General features: G+C 46.7%; 1 protein-coding gene across 13 annotated transcripts in view; it reads right to left on the minus strand.

The window, feature by feature from the left end:
- Positions 1-6,704: 6,704 nt before the first annotated feature.
- Positions 6,705-19,686, minus strand: part of Palm2akap2 (PALM2 and AKAP2 fusion) — a 409,045-nt gene continuing 396,063 nt past the window's right edge. For 7 of the 13 annotated variants that reach the window (XM_075967151.1, XM_075967152.1, XM_075967161.1 and 4 more), the window contains one exon: positions 6,705-10,761. In XM_075967151.1, coding sequence (XP_075823266.1) covers positions 10,660-10,761 — 102 coding nt within the window. In that variant the 3' untranslated portion in view covers positions 6,705-10,659. Of the gene's footprint in view, positions 10,762-16,985; positions 17,025-19,686 lie in introns of all 13 variants that reach the window. The other 6 variants (XM_075967150.1, XM_075967149.1, XM_075967163.1 and 3 more) reach the window with 1 other exon arrangement.

Here is a 19,686-nt window from a genome sequence, read left to right on the forward strand (position 1 = left end):
ATCTTTCTCACAGGCCACAGGAAATGGTCTGAGTATATTGAGCATACATGAGACCTCAAAGCCCACTTCCACAGGGAAACACTTCCTCCAACAAAACCACACTACCTCCAACAAGGCCACACCTCCTAATAGTGCCACTCCCTTTAGGGGCCATTTTCTTTCGAACCACCACACAACAGAGTCTAATACAGAGTCTGTGCCTGTTCTAGGCCCCAATCTTCTCCAGCTTGCCCTGTCTGAGGCCAAGGGGACAGACTCAGGGAAAGTTATATGCCTTTTTCATGAGAAGGGTAAGTTTTAAATACGTCAGAAGCTGAGCAAGGTGCTTTGGGCCTATAATCCCAGCATTTGAGAAGCTGAGGCAGGAGGATGGATGCAAGTCCAAGTCTTTTGCGGGTTCCATAGTGAATTCCAGACCATCCTGAGCTACACTGTGAAACCCTGTCTCAGAAAGAAATCAGGTGAGGGCAAGGGTACTAGCCACCAAGACTGATGGCCTGACTTCTCTCCCTAGAGTGCACATGGCGGGTGGTGGGGGTTAAGAGCACTGGCTGCTCTTCCAGAGGTCCTGGCTTCAGTTCCCGGCAACCACATGGTGGCTCACAACCATCTGTAATGAGATATGGTGCCCTCTTCTGGAGGGCAAGCATAATGCAAGCAGAATATTGTATACATAATAGATAGATAAACAAATCTTTAAAAAAAGGGGGGGATCCACATGGTGGGAGGAGGGAACCAACTCCTGCATTATTCTCTGACCCCTACATTCATGCCCCAGCATGAGCACATGTGAAAACTCTTGCAAGCTCACACACGCTATTAAATAATTGTTTAAATAAATTAAAATGAATTCTAAACATATTGAGTATTACAATCTCACAAGGAACATTATAGTCAGGCGTCAGACACATTGACTATCACAGATTGGATGGTTGAACAACATCAAAATTTCATTCTGTAGTTCCAGAGGCCAAATTAATACAGAAGTAGATTTGATGTCCGATGATGGGAGCTGCTTCCTGACTCATCTCTGGCTGCTTGGCTGCAGTTTCACATGGCGGAAGGGCCAACAGATCTCTCTTGGGGTCTCCTTTATGCCAGCTTCAGGCTAGCATTCTCCTGTAGAGGCGTCTGAGTCTTCCCGTCACCCGGTCACAAGGATGTGCTTCGTTCCCAGGTCTCACATCACTGCCAGTGCACACAAAACACCTGACTGCTAGGAACCCAAAGTCTACTTGTGGTGGTGGACTCTAATTAAGAGCAGGGTTCCGAGTTTATAACGAGGTGGCCAGCCCCCACCGTAAAAGGCCCTGGGTGCCGCCAAAATCAGATGCATCTTGTAAACCCAATTGTTAGAAACATTACAGGCGGCTGGCACCTCCCTTTCCAAACTGCTCCTGATCCCAGGTTAAAGAACACAGGGTATCCTTAGTTAAGGCATTTCAGAGTTCTAGGGAGCTCTGCAGATAAGGATGCGGTCAGTCCAGACCAACTCCTATGAACCAGCATGGCAGACATGGTTGGCAGCCTCGGCAATCTTCCCCAGTCAATTTGCAAGCTGTTACGGGCTATTTGATCATGTTGTGAAACTCTGAGACTGTGTTAATGAAATTAACCTTGGATCAGGGGCAGAGCCAGTAACTAATTGGCAGGAATTGGCCATAGAGATGACAGAGGAGCCTGGAATTTGGATAGAGAGATGCACAGGAAGGAGTAGGGAGGGACTTAGAGATTTGTGGTCTTTTTGGTTTGGGACAAGTGGAGAGATGCTCTCTTGCTGTGTCTTCAGCCAAAACAAAAGGTCAGCTGGTTGTTTCTTGGCCTCCCTGATCTAGCAGGTTTTCACCCCAACAGCGGGCTCCCAAGTCTTTATTTGTACAATAAATATATATTTGAACAATAGGGACTTAAAACCTTTATTTGGTGGCCACAGCCAAGCCGGTGCCATTGGCTGGTGGGAGCGGAAATCCCACCAGGCCTCAGTGTGAGCAGGCCGGGGTGTTAACTGTGGGGCCATTGGGCTCACGCGTTAGTTAAAATATCAGCAGATTCAGGTGCAGCCGCTAAGCCAACAGGAAAACAACAGCAAGCCTTGCAGCCACAAGACAGAGATGAATGTAAGTACAAACGGCCTCTTGAAGAGGCTCTCAGAAGTGAAACATGGGTAACATGGCCAAAGAACAGCAGAACATAGTTTATATGTAGACATGCATGGTGGTCCCCTTGGGACTCTGTCCCTCATGAGTCCTTGTGAAACATGCCATTATGTATGATTTTGGGGGTTGAATATTCAGGTGATTTTTTTAAACAGTCACCAAATTATTGATTGGATCTCTTTATTGATCATATTACTTATCCAGTACAGAAAAGGGTGCCTAGTACCAAGTTGATTTTTAAAGTGTGTGTGTGTGTGTGTGTGTGTGTTCACAATAAGAGGCAAGGAATACAGACACTACAAGTTAACAATATGGAGGGTTTTTTATGGCAGACCAGAACATTCTCCTAACTCAGTAACAATCTGTGGTAACTTCAAGAGCAGGCCACATGCTGGTGCTCTTGGAAAGCCGTTGCAAAGGGCCAGGGTGTTCCTGTGTTGGCCTTTGGGGATGATAGCATCTGCCTGCCACACATATCCCTAGGCCTCAAGATACACAGCCTCCTTTCTTCTTCCAACAGCATCATCTCCCTGCTTGGTACTGGCCCATGCTGAAGATAGGTTTCTCTGGTCTCAGAGAAAGCAGAGCCCTCCTGGCAAGAGCTTAGCCAGTTACTGACCCGGGATGAGGAGAAGAGAGTGGGAGGAAGGGCTTTGGGGCAGACTGCCTGGCTTGGAGTCCTCTCTTTGCCACTGGTTATGGCAGCTGAACCTGTCACCCGGATTCTGAGCACATGCCTTGTCACCTGTAATGTGGAGACCAGGCTAAAGTAGTATAAGAAGAGGCTGAGGTAGCCCGTGTGACGCGCTCACCACAGAGTCTCTTGCAGAGCTAGAGTAAGAACTGTGGCTGTTACTCCTGGGAGAAGCATGTGACCATCTGGCCTAAATGGTGAGTGCCACCTAGGACCCAAAGGTAGAATCTAAACATGCTAGTTTTACTCCTTTATTATGAATAATTTGGGACCCACCCCCCCCTTTTTACTGCTATTATTGCTCTTTTGAAACAGTGTCTCACTATGTAGCCTTGACTGGCCTAGAGCTGGCTATGTAGACAAGCCTGACCTTAAACTGATATACCTTTGCCCAAGAGGGCTAGGATCAAAGGTGTACACCAGCAACCTGGCTTCATTTCATTTTGAAGATTTATTTTTATTTTGTGTGTGTGTCTCTCTGTGTGTGAATGCCATAGGTACGTGTCTGTCTGTGTGCATGGCACAGATGTGTGTATGTCTCTCTGTGTGTATGCCACAGATGTGGTGGTCCCACTGAAGCCAGGTGTCAGATTCCCCAGAGCTGGAGTGCCAGACAGCTGTGAACCACCTGGCATGGGTACTGAGAACCAAGACCAGGATCCCTTTAAGAACAGTGAGAGCTCTTAACTGCTGAGCCATCTCTCGAGCTCCTTGTTTTGTTTTGAGACCCTATCTATGTAGCCCAGGCTAGCCTGAAACTCACTATGTGGACCAGGCTGATTTTGAATTTACGGCCATCTTTCTGTTTCTGCCACTCGAGTAAGTACTTGGGAATGGCTAGTGTGAGTCACCTCACCTGGCCGCAGAGTGGTTTCGCATGGAAGTGTTTGAGAAATTACTGTTTATTCTGAAGGGTGAGAACCCTTACAGAAGGCTCTTGGCTAATGTCTGCTTTTACCTTAGGGACCACTGCCACCATGTGGCCACTAGTAGGCAAAGGTGAGCATCTAACATGAACTGAAAACAAAGGCGTTCTACCCTTCCCGTTGCCAGCTAAGGCAGTGAATGGTTCTCACCCTTTTTGAGGCTGCGGCCCTTTAATACAGTTCCTCATGTCGTGATGACCCCCAACGATAAAATTATTTCGTTGCTACTTCATAACTGTAATTTTCCTATGGTTTGAGTTATGGTGTAAATACCTGTGTTTTCTGATGGTCTTAAGCGACACCTCAGAGGGTCTCGACCTACAGATTGAAAGAACCACTGGGTTAAGGGTCTTCTGTACTACACAAACGCCCTACCACAGCGAGACATCCCCCACTCGCTGTTTGCTTTCTGAGACAGGGTCTCACTAAGTTGCCCAGGCTGCCTTGAATCTGTGATCCTCCTATCTCAGCCTCCCAAGTAGCTGGGGACACAGGTCCACACACCAACTAGGTCGGGCTTGGTCATTTGGCTTTAATTGCCTGGGATGCTTTCCAGTGCTGTGACTCTCAAGCACAGATCTCATTATTTGCCCAGGCTGTTATTGTCAGTGATCTGTTTGCCTGACTATTGCACAAGGTCTGGGCTCTCTCCCTGAGATGCCAAATTCACAGTAAAGCCAAGAAAGAGAAGATTCTTTATCTAATTCAAAGACACTAAGGGCCAGAGATTGGTATAAGTGCTCAGCATCAAAACCAAAGCTGTTGGGAGAAAAAAAAATATTTTTGACTCTTTAAAAGAAACTTTGAAAAAAGAAAGCTTGAAAATTACATGTACATGTATGAATCTGTACATGGGTGTGTGCACATGTGTACAGGTGCTCACACAGGCCAAAAGAGGATGCCCATTGTAGCTGGAATCCCTGGCAGTGGGAACCACTGAACTCACGGGTGAATTTTATGCTAAGCTAGTTCATTATTGTTACTACTCCACATGATAAAAAAAATTTCTTCTGGCCGGGTGGTGGTGGCGCAGCCTTTAATCCCAGTACTCAGGAGGCAGAGGCGGGCAGATCATTCCGAGTTCGAGGCCAGCCTGGTCTACAAGAGCTAGTTCCAGGACAGACTTCAAAGCTAAAGAGAAACCCTGTCTCGAAAAACCAAAAAAAAAAAAAATCTTCTGATGTTTAAACAAATTCCTTTATCTTGCCCTAAAATTAAAATCTGAACATTATAGTTATCTTCCCCCTCCCTAGCCCCCAGGCTTTCTCTGCAATTTGTAGACCAGGCTTGCCTCTGCCTCTGGAGCACTGAGATTAAAGGGATGCCTCTGTCTCCTGCACACTGGGATTAAAGACGTGCTTCAGCACTGACTTTCTGTTTAAGTTGCTGTCTCTGGTTCGAGGCAGGACACACAGATGATGAGCTGCCACACTGGGACGGTGCACAAAAGCTCCCAGCTGTTGTTTAAAGCTCCCCAGAGCCATTATATCTGCAGCCCCCCAGCAGTCAGTACCCCAGGCTTTCTGTCTTAAATGTTCTCTATGTACTGTGTCTTGAGATACAATCTCATGTAGCTCCGGCTGATCTCAAACTTGCTATGTAGCCAGGGCTAGCCTTGAACTCTTGAGCCTCCTGCACGGCTGTGTTATCACCCTTGGCTTGCAGGGTTTTTATTATTTTGATGCACTTTTTTGAAATGGGTTGATTATAACCCTGTCTGGCTTGGAACTTGTTGACCAGGCTGCCCTGAACTTGTGGCAATCCTCCTGCCTGTGTCTCCTGAGTGCTGGGATTGTGGATGTGTGACCCCAGGCCCAGCTTCATGGGGCTTGTTTTCTGGTTTTCACTGCTGAGAATTGAACCTGGGAATTCTATGTATGAAGAGAGGACTGTCCCACTCAGCCACATTCCCAGTCAAAGTCAGAGCTCTCAACACATAAAGTTGAGAAGATGCTGTTCATGACAGGGTACCACAGGAAACACCCCCCCGCCCCCGCCCCCCAGATGTTCCGAATAAGAGGATCTGGCTAGAAAACCTGGGGACAGAAAGACTAAAGAGCCCCAGGTGGGGAGAGAAGATAGAGAGGCAGCTGGAATGCACAAGGAAGAGGCAGAGCTGGGGAGGCCCAGAATGAGGGACAGGGTTCAGGAAGTACAGGGGCTGCTGGGTAAGGAGACTGGAGAGGACTGGGTGAGGAGTACCTGGAGACTGATGGGAAGGGAAGAGGGACAGGCAGATGTAGAAGAGGAACGGGTTTTCCTGAAGAACTCCTGTTCTTTCTGGGCTTCTTTAAGCTGCAATTCAGTCCTTCATAAAGAAGTGCGATATACAGATGCATGCTGGGAATGCGATACGGATCCGTGCTAAGGTCAGAGGAAATCTGCTCACTTAGTAAATTTAGTGCTTGTTGGGCAAATATGAGGACTTAGGTTCCACTTCCAGACCCACAGAAAAAAGCCTGACATGGTGATGGTGGTGCGTGCGCATACGCGCGCACACACACACACAATCCTAGTGATAGTGAGGTAGAAACAGGTCCAATCTAGACTACTTAATCAGTTCCAGCCAGTGAGAGACCCTGCCTCATAAGACAGTTCCTGAGATTCAACAACTAAACCTGACCTCTGCTCTTCACATACGCAGGTGTGTGCACGCACGCGAATGAGCTGCAAGGCTATACCCGAGTCATGGCTTGCGGGTTCATTCTGTTGCTTCAACTCCGAAGTCCAACTCCCTCATCAAGGGACGGACACCTGCATCATTTCTGTGGCTCCTGACACAGGGATGCTTTATTAGCTACCATGGCTTCTTTGGTCCCATACGTGGGGGAAGTCGAGGCAGAAACCAGGGGCACTGACATGTCCCTCAAAGCTTAGCCACCCAATCCCCCAACCTTCTTCCACAGTCAAACAAAAATAGCCATCCCTAAAAAAGGAAAAAAGAAAAACACCACACGCGTGTTGAGTTTTATTGAGAAAATAACTGTATAGCTGCATGGAACGCCTTCACAGTCACTATAAAACTGAAGCAGAATAAAAACATTTAAGTGGTTAACATAACACAGGAAAGCCAGGTACAGAGTATCATTTTTTTTTCAAACACAGTATTGCTGCTGCCCCTTCCCCCCAACCCACCCTTCCTCCAATTAAAAAAAAATAAGGAAAAATCATTTGGATAAAGAGCAACAAAATAAAACTTGGCAGCTTACGGAACGCTTAAAATCCAGTAAATTGGTTGTGTAACTGAAACTGGATATATTCACCATCTCTAACACTTAGGCTATTTTTTTTTCAATACATAGGTTAAGTCCATTCTTCAGGTGAAAAAAATATCTTTAAGACAACAATCAACACTGTTTTGGTGTTCCTTGTTCTAGTGTGTGTGTGAGTGTGTGCGTGAATGTGTGTATGGACACTGATTATATACTGTTTCTATGTCGTTGCCTAGAGTGGGCAGCATGCACGGGGAAGAGGAAGGGACGTGCATCGTGTCCTGCTTCCTTTATTCCTAGATAAGACAGCCAAGGCTGTCAGCCTCGGCTCTGGAGGGAAGTGAGTTTACAAACACCGCGGTGTGGAGTTCTTCAGGAGGGTTGTGAACATCTACGGAAGCTACACATTTCTTACAGCTGAGACTAACAAGCTTTGAGGCAGGGTAGAGCCGAGCTTCCGAGGCAAAACTCGCGAGGAGCTTCTCACCTCGGGCCTATGGGGCAGGGCGTCCTTTCCTCCAGGGACCTGCTGGATCATGTCGGGTAAAGTGATGAGGCCCGTGTGGATCCTAGAGCCTAGCACAGGGAGATGCCCAAAGCAATGGCTCAAATGTTTCTTGAATAAGGAAAAAGAATTAAACACCGCCCCCCCTTGCCAAGAACACAGAGAAAAGCTGACTCTCCTGTGAAACTGATTTCCATTTAAACAGAATATTCTAGAACCGTCAGCAATGAGAGCCAGGAGACAAATGGGAGCCATTAGAATTCAGGGAAACCAGGAAAACAAGGAAACGGAGGGGCCACCGTGGAAAAAAAAAAAAGCTGTGTGATCAGGAAAGAGTCACAGAAACTGGGCCTCTCCTTACCCACAAATGGAGTACGGCCCCAGGTACCCGGCTCTAAATCCCCGACCCTTCAGAACTTCTTGTTCAATCTACTGCATCAAAAGACCACTTCATCTGCCACCGAAGTGACCCCACAGACTGTGTGGGGGCTCCAGCTGCCGATTCTTTCCTCAGTGTACCCTCCATGTGGGTCCAAGGTTCCCTTCCAAACAGGACATGAAATCTGAGGAAATCATGAGGACCGTTTCCTCTTGTGAAAACTGAGGGAGTTGTCTGCACTGCCTCCACAGTCTCCAGCAGATCCCAGAAAACATGAGGCAGCCAGTTTTCTTGTATGACCGGTACTATCTCACTCTCTAGCTCTATCTGCCACTGGGTAGGGCCCTGGGACACTTATCCCTGTGTTTCCCAAGGGAAGGGACACCCACATCACTGTGTTCTCAGGCCAGGCAGTTGGGGCCTCCAGCTGGAACTCCTTAGACAAAGCTGTGCCCTCCAGTGTGCTAGCTAGCAGGACTTCTGATCCGACACAGATGTCATGTACCAGGACATTTGCCCTGGGCCAGTTTCCCTGACTGTGAAGCAAATTCCTTGCAGCAGCAAGGGTCTCATTTGTTCTCTGCCCCGACATCTAGCATTTTTAAAAACATTATGTCTAAAAGAATGAACCATCTAAAGACAGTGTGCACTCCCCTCGTATAACCTGGCTACCATCTGTAGACTTTGGCTTCGAGTTACAGGGTCCCTTGGCAGTTCTTAAAGATCCTTGTAAGTCATCAGGCAATTCTCTTTTACCTCGTGCCCACCACTTACCAGTGAATAAGCTTTCCCCCAAAGTCAGCGCTAGTATAATAAAAAGGGTAAAGATAACACGTGGAAAGGTACATATAAATATTGTGGAGCCGCTACTTATTAGAATAACATATTAAATCCTATGACATAATAACATAAAACAAAAATGGATTTTAGCAAGGTCTGATTTAATTATTGCTTTTTAAGAAATTGTCTTTAAAATAAAGGGAAAATAATGAAGGCTGGTTAGTTCTTCTTTTTTCTCCTCCCCCTCCCACTTCTTCTCCCCCCCCCCTCCGTCCTTGCCAGAAATGAAACATTCCCTCATCCAGAAATTCAGGGCACCTGATTAGTGAATGCCCTTATCATATTGCTTTAAATGACAGAGAGAGTAAAGCTGGAGTCCTCTATAGTCCGTGAGGCATGAATACAAAGCATAAGAATAAATAGGATGTGGTCTAAATGTCAAATCACCAATACAAAACTGCACCAAACTTCACAATTGTGACTCACGCAAACACCATGTTAGGTCGGTTCAATATAAGAAATAGCGCACCAGCCCTGTGCCTTGATATCCCTTTTCATAAAAAAAGAAAACTCTCACTCACTCCTGAAGCTGGCAGACAGCCATGGAGGAACTACTGTTCAGCCATGTGTCACGATCAACCTGAAATTTTAACACACGCACGCACACACACACACATGCACATGCGCACACACGTCATACCCTTGCTCGCGAACATACACTCTTTATACAGGCACACGGAGGCATACACACCATCTTTAGGATTTGTAGCTGATTCCACGTCTGTACTTAAAATTTCTATTCTATATTTTTCTCTTTGTCATCCTGAAAAACACTGGTTATTCAGCAAAAATAATCTCTCTTCCTTCCTCCCCCCCCCATTTCTCTCTTTACCTCCGTGACTTTATCGTTGCCTTTCTCAGATCCAAGAGAGTCCACCCTATGCCCCAACCACTTCTAAGGCCCACTTTAAAATACAAAATAGTTATACACACCATACTTCTGATCATCTATACCCTTCTGAGGCAGAGCCTGCCCCCTTTTTGTTTTCAATTATTGCCATTCTAAAAACATCCCTACCATCTCGAACCAAGCTGTTTACTGAGTACAGATTTTATCCATGTTCCTATCCCCATCCCATCATAAAAATAGTCATTGCCTGCTAAATATAATTTTCATATGAAGAAACAGAACTGTGAAAGTGTGTTTTCCTAAAATGACCAGTCACCAGGATAAGCAGAAGGTCCTAAAGCTAATAACCCATTTGGTTTGGCTCTCTCCCCTAGCATTCTCAACCTCCTACCGTAGAACAGATTGCATCTGCAACATGAAGAGATATTGTCTTAAAAATACAGGTCTTTAAATATATTGCGACCATTGAGTGTTCCCAATTAAAAATGATTTCACATAAGCGAGATTGAATCATCATCGCCCCCTCTTGGGCAACTATGGAAAGAAACACCGCTCGTTTTATGGCTGCTGGAGAAAACGGAGTCGACCCAACGCGTCTGATGCCTCAGGAGAGCAAGGGCTGGAAGCCAGTGTGGCGGAATGAAGAGCCTTTCTGCTGTAGACTGCACCAGCCTGGGCCTTGTTTGACGCCTCGGAATGGGACGACTATGTCACCGCTTGCTCCTTGTCACCCAGCTGAGGCTGGTTTCAGTTCTGCCTGCGGCAGCTATGCTGACTCATTTGTCAGGCCTGTGTCCCTTTGGATTGGTTGTGGAATGGTCCAAAGCCAGGGGCTTCTTTGAATCATGAAGAAATCCTTTCTCTTCTGACTCTCTGGTCTCAGAGTTTGATGGGTGGACTTCTTCGCTTTTTTTTTCCTTTTTGTTTTATTTGTTTATTTTTTTACCATTGTGCATTGCAGCTTCTGGTCTACATGAGAACTGTTGAGTTTGTATGCACTTCAATAAATAGTCCGTTAAAATGCTTCTGAATTGATCATTTCTTGGTTTCTTTGCGGAAACTCCTTCAGCAAAGGAGTTTCCTGGGCTGAAGGAAGTCTACTCATTGCCCTCCTCCTCCTCCTGGTTGGCATAAATCCCTGCCTCCCAGCGCAAGGCCAGAGCGCTCTTTCTTCGATTAACCCGTGTGGCCTCCAGGACCTGAAAAAAGAGGGGCAGACGTTAACAGAATTCATTCCATTTCCTTACTCAGCGCCATGTTCACAAGATGAAAGTGATGCGGGATCCGGTATGACTGGGGTAGGTGATGGGTGGAGATGGAACAAGGAGGAAGGGATGAAAGAGGTTGGATGTGACTTCATTTCAAAGCCCAAACCCACTCACTCTCTGATGCATGGTCTCTAAGATCATCTTTTGTTGCATATTTACTGGTTTCTTTGAACTAGACTTGACTCAGCCTCAGTTTTCTTGGAGGGGGGAGTTGTTTATTGTGGTGCTGGAGACTGAACCTGGAGCATCGAACGTGCTGGGCAAACACTCTACAGCTGAGCTCTGCCTGCTCCCCGGAGCTGACTAGTCTAAAGTAGCGCTTGACAAGCTGTCCACGCCTGTTGTGCGCAGACCTTTACGTCACATTGAAGCTGTTTACGTCACATTGAAGCTGTTTATCTGTGGCAGCCGCTATCTACATGAGGCCGGCAGACCCTTGAAGCGCATTCAGACAGCTGAGAAATGAAATATTTGAGGGGACTTTAAATTTAAGTAACCTTCTGGGGCTAGTGATCCCCATTTTAAATAGCGCAGACCCTCTTAGCTGACTCATAAGCAAAGATGGGGAAGGAATGTCTATCTTTGGACCAATGTGGAGTTGATGCAGTAAGTTTGCAGACTCACATAACACTAGGAAAATATCTATATCCCAAGAATCTACTATGGCAGAATGAAATACCAATGGCCACCGACTGAGGGAATGGGGAAGTCTTCAGGACAATAGAAAGTCATCAGTGTCTGGTGTCTGTGTCATCAAGGTCATACATACTACTAATAATAAGAGAAACTAAAGGTGACGACATCAAGGCCCAGTAGGCTCACCCCCGTGGGGGTGGGACCTCTCTCCCTCATGTTTACTGGAATCATTTGTGGGCTCCCGAGAGAAGACATCAGGCCACTTGTTCCAGTTTTCAGTTTGGATAGGATGGAACCCACGTGAAAGGCACGTGAGTGGCCAGGACACAGGGCAAGGTTCCAGGTCAGGGCCACTGTAACAAAGGCAAGTTCACAAACAGCCCTCTGCTGTTCACTGAGGCCGCAGAGCTTCTGATATCAGAGAAAAGTCCTGGTTGGTTTTCTGAACCGCAACAAACGCTGTGCTTCTTCTAAAAATGGTCACTGGAGCAAGGGGCAGTGACGTTGGCAACTCCGGAGAGGTAGGAAGATGCCACGTGGAAGCAAATGCCGGGTAGACTATGGGGCCAGGGTCCATCCTGGCATGCTACTTTATATCTGTGCCAAATGCAAGGACTATCCACAGCTTCTGGATGCTTCCATCTGAAGGTCTTTCCCTTGTCTCCCAACACGGGACAGCTGGACTTGACAGGGAGGTGACAGCCAGTCACCTTTGCTGTGTGAACAATGCGCTGTTGAGAGTCACAGCCATGTCATGACTAGCCCTGTGCAGAAGCACAAACTGGAGGAAAAGCATGCCGCCAAGCTAAACAGGAGTTTCCTGGCCAATGCATGATAGCACGAGGGTGAGGGATAACAGCACACGAGTGTAATACCCGAGCCCTACAGTTTTCTCTCTTGTTCATCTTGTATTTCAAGTCTCTTTGCCTGCTCAATGAAGACTGCACTTGCCCTAACAGCATGGGCTTTCTCAGGAGGTAGTATGGCCTCTGGAGCTCAAGGAGATCTACACTTTAAACTGTATGGACAGCGTGACCGTGCCTTAAGTCACAAACTCCAGTGCTTCAATATCCCCACGTCAAATGAGCATCGTAAAAGCCACAGTGTGGGGTCTGCCCAAGGAAAAAACAGTTTCAGGTGCTGCAGCCCTTAAAGGATCACTCCCAGCCTCTGAGAGGTCACAGATTCTGGCGTGGAATAGAAGCACTGACTGAATAAAGACCTCTGTGCTGTGTGAATTGCTCACGTTGGCCTGAGAAATTCCCAGGAGCATGAAAATAAAGTCAAGGTTCTGGAAAAGGTTTCCTTAAAAAATAAAAATAGCCAGGTGGTATGTTGCCTGCCTTTAATCCTAGCACTCGGGAGGCTGAGGCAGGTGGATCTCTGTGAGTTCGAGACCAATCTTGTCTACAGAGCAAGTTCCAGGACAGGCTCCAAAGCTACAGAGAAACCCTGCCTCGAAAAACCAAAATAAATAAAAAGTGAATAAATTTTTAAAAAATACATAAAAATAATTAAAAAAGGGGTTTTGCCTTGCTAGCTAAGCCCCTCCCCCTTAAAAGATTTACTTATTTTTATGTATATGAGTGTTTTGCCTGCATGGATGCTTGTGCACCACTTGCGTGCCTGGTGCCTGCAGAGGCCATAAGAGGGCAGTAGATGCTCCTGGAACTGAAGTTGCAGGCAGATGTGAGCTGCCATGCGAGTGCTGGGATTGAAGCCAGGTCCTCTGGAAGAGCAGTCAGTGCACGGAACCATTGGTCCATCCTTGCCTTTTTCTTTTGAGACAGTTCCTGTCTTGCAGCCCAGGCTATCCAAGAATTCACAATCCACCTACCTCTGTCCCCAGAGTACTAAGATGAATGGCATGTGGGTCCCACACGTGGCTTTAAGTCTCTTTTAATGTTTGTAAATCTCAGTTAAATTTCGTTCCTTCAGAAACCCGTGTTAGCATTCCTCTACCTGATTGTTTGACCATGGTGACTGGGTTCCTAACATGCCACAGGAACAGTGGCACATGCGGGGTATGAGCGTTTCTTTCCTCAGAGAATTCAGTTGCAAAAGGTACATCAGGCAGGAAAATTATGAATGTAAACATGAGCTCTTAATTCATTCCCTCTGATCTGGATGTCCTTCTCATGTGACTACCAATTTCTGATCAAATCTAAATGCCCCTGCTAAGACACAGAGAAGAAAAGGAATGAGCCAGAACTGAAACGGCTGAGAACCTCCATGTAAAGCTGCCCTAGGGCTCTGGAAGCTTAGAACTGTGGCCTTGGGAAGACTCAAAAGCCAAGCCCTCAGGAGAGGTATGAATGAGTTCTTGTTCTAAAGTTAATTCAGATATGGGTGAAGGGTGTACGTCTTAATTGCTAGTAAACTCTGAACTCTTAATACTTTTATCATTGCCCATTAACTTGGCTTTCTAAAGCCTTTTCTGGGCCAGAAGCGAATGTGTCTGGGGTTCTAGTCAAAGGATGCTTTCAGTCACAAGGACTATGAACCAGTTACTATCTTAATGCTCAGTTTTCGAATGTTCTGGAAGCTTCATGCAGTCACGGCTCACATTGACCTCCTAGGAGGCTGACACACGGGGAAGGGAAGTAACTTGCCTGGCATTTCTCAGTCATTAGAAGGAAAGGCCGAGATTTAAACTCGGCTCTCTCCACAGGAGGAGTCGATCCTTGAGGCCATCAAGCCACATGGTTCCCCAGCAGCTGTGAGACACGGGGAGCAGCAAGCAACCCTTGCAACCCAATTCAAGGTTTTCTCACTGTTTTCACACATCAATTCATTGGGCACAGTGGAAGAAAAACTATTAATTCTTGTCGAACCATCCCTAAAACTGTCTTTCTAATGCGTGGGCATTTCAAGGCAGTTTTCAACTTTTCAGTGGCAGTCAAACGAGGGCTAGGAAATAAGAGACAAATGGGTTGAATTGCTGAGTGACTCCATTTGTGTTCCAGCTGACCCGTGATCCTCCTGCATCTTCTGCTGAAGACTGATTGGCCCAATCCTGCCTTCCTTGTATACCCTTGGCCAGAGTTTCTCTGTTCTAAACCATACTGCCTCAGGGAGGATGTGGGAGCAGGGCCTGATTCTCCAAGGGCTACTTCCTAAATGAGGACCACAGACAGACAATGAGGAAGGGACATGCCATGATAGTCTCAACGTTAGCTTTAAGTCTTATACGCTAATTGGTTACGAATAGATTACATCTATAGCTACAAAACACAGTTACTCTGCTAATAATGAGCCATAATCAAAATACACACAGTGCTAGAGGTTGGTACAACCAACGAGAAGAACATTTGCAGGAGCTGGTCAATGAGAGTATGCCCGGTGGAAGGTAGAGCATTGTACCACGCATGCACAGAAAGATGTGTGGTGACGGTCACGGGTACTTGCCTAGCATGCAAGAGGAGCTAGGTTCAATCCCCAGCACAATGCCACCAAGCAGCCAAGAACCCCCCAAAAGTTCATCATCAGAAACTTAATCCACATTTCCATCAGCATGAAACTGATGGAGAAGGGGATTTAGTCCTTCAACAGAACACTGCTCAGCAGTTCAGAGGAAGACACTAGAAGCGCACGTTAAACAGCGACACATCTAGGAACTGTGGGACAGGAGCTGCAGAGATGGCTCAGTGGTTCAGAGAACTGGCTGCCTCTGTGGAGGACCCGGGTTTGAATCCCAGGGTCCACAATGGCAGTTTAGAACCATCCAGTTCTAGGAGAGCCAGTGCCCTCTTCTGGCCTTCAAGGGCACTGCATGCACATGGTGCACAGACATACATGCAGCCCAAACTCCACACATATAAAATAAAAGCAATTGAATAAAGTGAGAAGAGGATCCCATCATGTGACTTACCATTTATAGAAAGTTTAAAATGTCCACACACACACATACATACACACACACAAACCCTTAAGGTGTTCCTTATGTTGTATAAAAACATGCACAAGAATGAACACCACATCAACAGTGATCCCTCTGAGGAGATACGGAATGACAGAACCAGAAAAGTGGGAACTGGGAGAAGTAACAAGAGGGCTTGGACTGGATTGGCCACACTGAGTCCTTTGAAAACGCCTAGCTGGTAGGAGTGGGGCAGGGACAGGGCAGAGGCTGTGCAGGCTGGCTCCAGGGTTGCAGGAGCATGCTGCTGCATGCCTTCTTGAGCTCTATTATAGTGCCGACTCAGAGTCAACCCTCCATTAGTTATGAGCTGGGTGGATGAATGATTCCCTCTGCAGTTGTGGACTTTTGAAATAAAAATGCAATACTATATAGAAATGAAAATTTAAAGAAAAAAAAACAGAAACATGAAAAAAAGAAAAACGATTTTTTAAAAAGAAAAAAAACAGGACTAGATAGACAGTGCTTGTCTGACATGCATCGAGTCTCGAATTCAATTCCCAGCATGCACACGTATGTATGTGTGTGTATGTATGTATGTGTGTGTATGTATGTATGTATGTATGTATACAGCATTTTAAAATTTTTAATTTTGGTGGTCAGCACGGAGCATGTAGCCCTGGCTGTCCTGGAAATCTCTATGTAGACAAGGCTGGCCTCAAACTCGGTGATGCTCCTGCCTCTGCCTCGCAAGTGCTGGGATTAAAGTCAAGTGCCGCCATGCTGGACTTTACATTTTTAATGTGCATGTGTCTTGAATTCAATTCCTATTGTATGTGTGTATGTACATCTTTACACACAGAATAATACTGCATTTTAAAATTGTTTAAATTTTTAAGTTTATGTGTATGTGAATGTGAGCATGAGTATGTGTTTGTGTATGTATGGTATGCATGTATGTATGTTTGTATACATTCATCAGGTAGGTGTCTGCAGGTTAGAAGAAAATGTCAGATCCCCTGGAGAAGAGTTACAGGAGATTGGGACCCACCAGATGTGGATGCTAGAAACCAAACTCCCTCTTATTCTCCGCAGGAACAGCAAGCATTCATAACTGCTGAGCCGTCTCTACATTCTTACAGCACACATATTAGTCCAAGCCTGGAGAGAGGAGGGAGACCTTGGGACGGTCATCCCGCATCCAAAGAGCAGAGCTCCCTGGGAATCGTGTTAAGGTTAATAAAGGACTAGTCAGAACCACAAGCTCAGCCTGTAGGGGTGGCACTGTGTGCTAACCAGACCAGAATATATTTGCTGCTTGTGCCTGAAGAGAAGTGTCTACACAGCCGGCCAATAACTACCCTCTAGTTCAACGTTCTCCAGATCCATGGGTGACAAGGTCTTCTCGAACCCCCTCCCCTGCCCAGCCCAGCCCAGCCCAACACAGCACAGCACAGCACAGCACAGCAGTGGTCACTGTTGTGTGGATTCCAGCATCCGAGTCAGCTCCCCAGGTCACAAAGGCCAGGCAGAAAACACACATGGTGAGAAGGCATTTTTCTTGCCGCTCTTATTGAACACAGCAGGAGACAGCAAACCACGACAGTGTGCACCAGGAGCAAGCATGCATCAGGACCCAGACAGACAAGTTGAAAAGTACCTCGGAAGTCACCTTGCAAGACAGTAACTTAGAGGTGTACTGGCAGAGAGGGGAAAAAACCAGGGTTAGTACACGGTAGAGACACAGTCACAGACTCCCCTCCCTTGGCGGCTGGGCACTGGCGCCGTGCTGGAAGTGAGTAGGCGGGGAAGAGGCTTGTGGGTACCACCATCCAGCCTCTCCAAGTGTGGCTTCATCTGATATTTGTTTATTTAAAGGTCTGTATCTCTTGAGGCAAATAGATACCCTATTGCTCACAAATACAAATATCAGATAAGCCGGGCTTTGTTAATTCCAGGTGTTGCTTTCACTTTCTGCACACTGAATTAACAAGATTTTTTCTCCCCCATTGTCTAACCAGCTGCCCACCAGCAAGGACCTAGATGGCCATTCTGGATTGGACGGATTCTGTAACCAGATAGCCCATTCTTTTCTTGTGGGCTTCTCTGAACCTTTAACAGTCTTGTACCCCATTGCGCTATTATAGTAAGACCCCAATAATTGAATGAAGAGAGGAGGACATAAGGGGAAAGGGAGATAAATGGGGGGTGCCAGGTTTGTGGAGGCAGGCTGCCTAAATCTGACCTGAGGATGGCACTATTTAACTAACCACAGCTTCCCTCATCAGAACCCTGTGGGTCTAGAGAAGAGGCCAACTGTGGGATGGCCCTTGGATCATCATCTGAGATGATTACTTAGAATTAGTGTGGAAATGGAATGGTCTTTTAGCTCCTGGAGACACTCATTGCCAGTCCAGATGGGCAAAGGCTGCTAGGAGTCGTCTGCCCGAGTTCGGAGAGGAGGGGACCTTTGAAAAGTGAGGCTTTGCCATATTCATTGCCGCCAAGCTTTTCTTTCCTTAAACTAACGGTCATCCACAGATACTAACTTCCTGTTGCCGACGTGGAGCCTCCCAGACAGATATTCCCGAAAGGTCCAGGGTTTCAATTTTCACCTGTCATCACCTGGATCCTCAAACGATCCCTTTGTCCCCATCAGGACAGGACAGTTTAGAAACACGACAAAGGCCACCAAAGGCAGCGTGGCTTTCTCACATCCCTCTTAGACAAGGATTCTACCAACCAGGAGCCAACCAACTTATCCTGTATATGATTCTTTTTTAGTTTATATTTTGAGTCAGGGTCTCTAGCCCAGGTTCTTCTCTGACTCTCCATGACCTTGAACTTTTGATCTCCTTGCTTCTGCCTTCTGAGAGGTGGTATTACAGGCATGTGCCACCATGCCCAGGTTTTGCAGTGCTGGAGATGAAACACGGGGTTATGCCATGCTGGGCAAGCACTCCACCAATTAAGAGAAGTCCTCAGCCACTGGCTTTTCACAAGTGTAGAGACTGAAGTAATAGGCCCTTGAACTGTGGGTAGGGTTCTAGGTTCTAGAGAGTATCATTGCTCTGGTGTGACTTCAGGGGTGACTTCTAGTCTTCCAAAGAGCCATCAAGGGTGATACCAGTAAACAACTAAAGGTGTCAGCATGAACCATGGAAGGTTCTTGGAGGGCAGAAAATCCAGGAAGCCACTTGTCACCCTAAGACCAAAGTGTATGAATGGGGTCGGGAGAACAGAACTGCATGGCCTTGAACAGAATCTCCGTTAGCCTTTAGAGACAGGGGAGTCAGCTACCACCAAGCAACCATCTCCTCCTTGTTATCATTCTGGTACACGAAACAATGGAAAGGTGCCCTACATTAGACAGGCCAGTGGGTGGTTTGGAAATCAATTTTGCCTGATGCCCACATAATTCCTCAAGAAGCAATTTGAGTATGGTTTTTGAGATTGGGGTCTCTTTTAAAAGGGGGCAGGGAGGGGTACAGGGGATTGGATAGATTTTCATCCTATCCCTAAAAATGTTCAGCAGTTGACAGATTTTGTTCTATGGCAATTCCAGGAAACATTCAAGACATCCCACCTTCAAATAATAATAAAAAACAAACTGATTCACTAAAAGGTTTCTTTCCTAGTCAACAGGTTGCTTGATTTCCTTGGGTGAACTAGAGACAGGAGACCCCCAGCGCTTTAGAAGGCTAACTCCAGGCCACCTCATTCATTCAAAGAGGAAACGGGCACTGGTTGGCATTCCTAAGGTGGGTGCCTGAGTGTCAGTGTGCCTGACGGAGGGTCTAGTTTTCCACCTATGACATGAGCATCTCCTATGTCGCCGGCAGACCTGGACTATGTTGTCTTCCTAGGTCAGCTTCCCAGCGCCTGGGATTAGAGACCTATGCCACCAGGCCGGGAACATGCTTCCCTCCCATCACATCTGTAATCCAGGGCTAAAAGCACACACAAGAACCATAGAACGCACGTAGGAAGCATCTGTGTGCCACCCTGGATGGTCCACGATTCTTGGGCTAGCTTCCAGCAAAGCTGCTGATGTACACGGTCGAATCGTGGGGAGAGAAGAAACCGCAGGCGGCTACGCCTACACTTCAGCCCGCAATGAACAGCACCTACAGAGGGACTGCCCAATTGGCGCCGCTAACATGACTTAGTAGACATCAGTTGCTGCTGGCAACTGCCCAGTGAAACCCAGTCTGTAGCAGCTACCCAGGGCAGGGTTCTATCCAGAGAAGCCTCTTGGCCACTCAGGGTAGCTAAGCAAGTGTTTCTTCATGCTTAGGCAGAAGGGATGTGTGTTTTCATCTTTTCTTTATCACTCTTAGTTGAAAAGAAGCCTTCAGCGT

This window comes from Microtus pennsylvanicus, chromosome 3, assembly GCF_037038515.1.
Source record: "Microtus pennsylvanicus isolate mMicPen1 chromosome 3, mMicPen1.hap1, whole genome shotgun sequence".
In the NCBI taxonomy this organism is placed as follows: Eukaryota; Metazoa; Chordata; class Mammalia; order Rodentia; family Cricetidae; genus Microtus; species Microtus pennsylvanicus.